The sequence below is a fragment of the Nanorana parkeri genome, unplaced genomic scaffold (assembly GCF_000935625.1).
Source record: "Nanorana parkeri isolate BGI_ZX_2015 unplaced genomic scaffold, ASM93562v1 scaffold18, whole genome shotgun sequence".
Taxonomy (NCBI): Eukaryota; Metazoa; Chordata; class Amphibia; order Anura; family Dicroglossidae; genus Nanorana; species Nanorana parkeri.
The window spans coordinates 793,435-797,373 of record NW_017306286.1 but is presented as its reverse complement, the minus strand read 5'-3'; the positions used below and the strand labels follow the sequence as shown (position 1 = coordinate 797,373).

At 43.6% G+C, this 3,939-nt stretch overlaps 1 protein-coding gene across 1 annotated transcript in view; it reads right to left on the bottom strand.

The window, feature by feature from the left end:
* ISCU (iron-sulfur cluster assembly enzyme) overlaps positions 1-3,939 on the bottom strand; it is a 16,042-nt gene that overhangs the window by 6,078 nt on the left and 6,025 nt on the right. Inside the window, exons 2-4 of the mRNA XM_018560934.1 lie at positions 2,709-2,822; positions 1,999-2,109; positions 253-331 (exon numbers count right to left, since the gene is read on the bottom strand). Of these exons, the coding sequence (XP_018416436.1) occupies positions 253-331; positions 1,999-2,109; positions 2,709-2,822 (304 nt within the window). The remainder of the gene's footprint in view (positions 1-252; positions 332-1,998; positions 2,110-2,708; positions 2,823-3,939) is intronic.

Here is a 3,939-nt window from a genome sequence, read left to right as displayed (position 1 = left end):
CACACAACTTTTTTTTTTTTTTAAAGCAGCCTTTTTTCCCCCCTCTAAACCTGGGTTCGTTTTATGGTCAGGTGCGTGTTATGGAGCGAAAAATACGGTATATGGTAAAGGTACATTTTACTAGTTGCTTGGTCACAAACTGTGCTAATAAACTTTGCATTTTAAGTACCGTCCTGCTAAAGCTGGACCACAGGAACTTTACACCGTTAAGTCCAAGATCTGAAAAATGCAAGAAAAAACAAAACAACTTACTGGAACAATGAAGTTTCACTGGAGGAAGGCAAAGCTCTTTAGCAATATCTGTGTTCTTGATGGTCATGGCTTCATCAACCTACACAACAACAATACAAAACTAGTTAATATGCAGGTATTTGAATATGTAAAGGAGCGCCCCAAAATGCAATCGTTTTTTTTTGTAAATCAATTTTAAATAAAAACGATGCTTTCAAAGTTGTGTATATTAATGTTGGGGGGTTTTACGTCATTTTCAGGCCTAAAATGTGGAATATAACATGGGTGCAAAAATTGAAAAAAGGGCCTGTCATGAAGGGGTTAAACAGTACATACTAAAATCAATTTTAGTTTAGTTACAATGGTACAAATAACATTTTCAGCCCTGAAAATTATATAACAGTACGGAAATGTAAACACTTACTAGAACATCAGGACAATTTATAGAAATCCTACTGCTGACCCCTCTTATTGAAAATACCAGTTGCCTAGTTGTGGTGTTGAAGCAATGGCTTTGATGTTTTCAAGGAGTCACAGACCCCAAGTATGCTACAGCTTTGTTGTGAGTGATTCAAATGACTGGAGGGTCGGTTCACACCACAAAGGCTGCGTTCCAGAGCGTTCAGCCTCTGGAACACAAGCCAGCAGGCTCCCTGCGTTCAGGGGCGGGAGGGGGCTTAGCAGTGCCTTGAAGTCAATGGTACCGCAGCCACCCCCTCCCCCCCCCCGCCAGCAGTGGGATCGCCCGCACTCGGAACACAGGAACATTAGTGCCTGTGTTCCAGTCCAGTGCAATCTGCAAAAATACTAAAAGCACTATTTTTGCAGATTGCACTTGACCTAATTTGCCTGCGTTCTGGGTGCAGGCGATCGCACTGCGGGTGGTGGGCGTAGATGCGGTGCCATTGACTTCAATGCACCCAACACAGGGAGCCAGTCGGCTTGCGTTCCGCAGGCCGATCACTCTGGATTGCAGCCTTTGTGGTCTGAACGGGCCCTGAAGCCTGAAATAGAAGGCAACTATTGATTCCAGAATGAGGTTAGCAGTGACATTCAAATGTTTTCCCTACAGATGTCTAACACATACCATTTCCCCCCGCCCCATTACATCATTTGCCTGTCAGTAGTGTAGTTGTGCAGTGTTAGGGAGAGATCATGCAGTGTGAATTCTGAAGACAACCAGTTTTTGCTTCTCTCAAATGCAGCACTTTTCTCCTTTAACCCTCTAGCTGACAGGCCCTGTTCTCCATTTTAACCCTCAGGCAGCCCAGCCAGATCATTTTTGCTATTTTTTACTTACAGCTTTTAGAGTTGACAAAAAGGGCTATAAAAGGAGAGCAGCAGTGCAGCAGGGCACACAATCACTGCCCTCCTGCAGACAGTCCACATAGGGAGTGTGCAATGCAAGGGGTGGAAGTCAGGGTCAGTAATATTTGTCATGAATGATTGCCGCTTTGCAGACACTAATCACAGCTATACATTGTTCAGCAGAGTCTGGGGGACCCTCCTGTTTTAGGTTCATGGTCGCTGAAATTACCATGAACTTAGAGCAGAAGCGAATGCAGCAGACGTAAGGCATACTGAGGTGGCCAGCTGCAAACTGTTCTGTTCCTCCATATGCCTTATGTCGGTGGCAGTGAAAGGATTAAGGGCCACACAATATTATGTCTACCAAAAATGGAGGCAGGTAAAGTATTCTCTCCTGACCCTCAATACAAAGATAACTACTAGACTATAAACAGAAATGAAAAACACATCATCATTTACCGTTTTTCCTTTTACCCATTCGGTAGCCAGAGAGCTTGAGGCAATTGCTGAACCACATCCAAATGTTTTGAACTTTGCTTGAACAATTTTCCCATTTCCATCAACTTCAATCTGTAAAAGAAAGCAGTAAATAGCGCGCTTAGCAACACAAAGGAATGAACAAATCGATACATCCTGCAGCAAATGTAAAAATAACATTAGAAAAACAAACAAACATGGGGCAAATATATTTCAATATGTGACGGCATTATCTTTCTCTTCGACAGTTACTTTGTCCCCAACAAACTTTCAGGGAAATCTATTTTTATGCTAACTGTATTTGGAGGTGATGTTCAAGTTAAAACAGGTTTAGACTATTTCTAACGTTGATCAAATCACAATGGATGATGCTCCTTGATGTTAATCAAGAATCAGCAGGTCCCCCGAGTACTAGTCCTGATATCCTGTTTTAGGGTGTCTCATTTCCCTTGCAGAGTCCTAGGGAACCACACTTGTGGGTGCTAGTAAGCTGTGTGCGTCGCCACAAACACACAGGCACAGAAAGGCAAGACACTCCCCGATCCCCTCCCTTCTAAAAGCTAGTAGACGGACAGCTGCTGGAGATTGTGCTGTCCCTTGTGATCTTGTACTGGACAGGAAATACGACTATTACCAACTTATGTTTACTAACCCAGTGGCAAGCCTTTTAATAACAGCCCAGTCATACTAACCTGCAATTTCATAACATCTCCACATGCTGGAGCGCCCACCAGACCAGTTCCAACATTCTTGGCGTTCTTGTCAAGTGATCCAACGTTCCTGGGATTCTCATAGTGATCTACAACCTTTATACACATACAAGAAGAGTGTTACTCAATCAAGGTTATATAACTGTTCACCAATTGTCCTTGACCAGCAGCGGCTTTGCCAGCAAGTTACTAAATGCAGTAATCAATACAACAATGTGGATCATTCCATATTTTTAATTCAGCTTTTTTTCTCCCTGAAACACAGGCTAGAAAATATACATTTTCACACATTTGCTTCACTAATCATTTGTTTTATCCAAAAAGACAACAGATATGACTACATAGCAATGTTTACACCAATACAAACGGCAAGAGTATAAGTACACACAATGAACAGTGCTCTTTTTCTGAGGAAACCGGGAATACCCGTTTATTGGATTATAAACAAACCGAGAGACGACATCACAATTTCACTGATTTCCCTACAGTGGCAATGTAAATCGCAGCCATGAAAAAGCACAAACAACTTTTGTGCCAGTCAAACATGACCTTAGCTGATTAAAGGGAAGACATTTATTCTACAATGTATAACAATGTTCAAGCTAAATTTAGCAGCTATTAATGAACTCTGATCTTTTATGTAAACATTGCATTTCAGCCCAATTCAAGTTCAAAGTTAACTGTACTTTCATTAACAATACTGAGCGCTGCACCATAAAGAGCAAGTCATGGCAAGAAAAATTCATATACAGTACATAGAACAAAAACACTTAGAGAACTATGGGGTTAGTGTTTTTCCCCATAGTTCTCCTTAGGGTAACGGGAGGACACAAACTAGCGTCCTCCCGTCACCCTAGGCTCAGTATACTGCAAGCTACAGCTCGTGGTATACTGAGACGCCGCAGCCGGAGCGGATCCCGACGTAGATGACGGGATCCGCCCAGCTGCGTGAGTGACAGCTGGCTCTGCCTATCTAGAGGCAGATCCAGCTGTACCCGCCCCCTCCCCCGTTCGTTCCGCCAGTCAGCGCTGGCAGATCGGAGCAGGGAGAGGGGAATCCAGCCCCTCCCCCTGTCACGGCAGAGAGCCGTGACAGGATCGAGAGGTGAGCGAACCTGGTATGTGTTCGCTCACCTCCCGATCTACTGAGCCGACCTGTGACAGTCTCATTGTCACAGGTCGGCTAGAACTATGAGGTGAGTGGAAATCACTC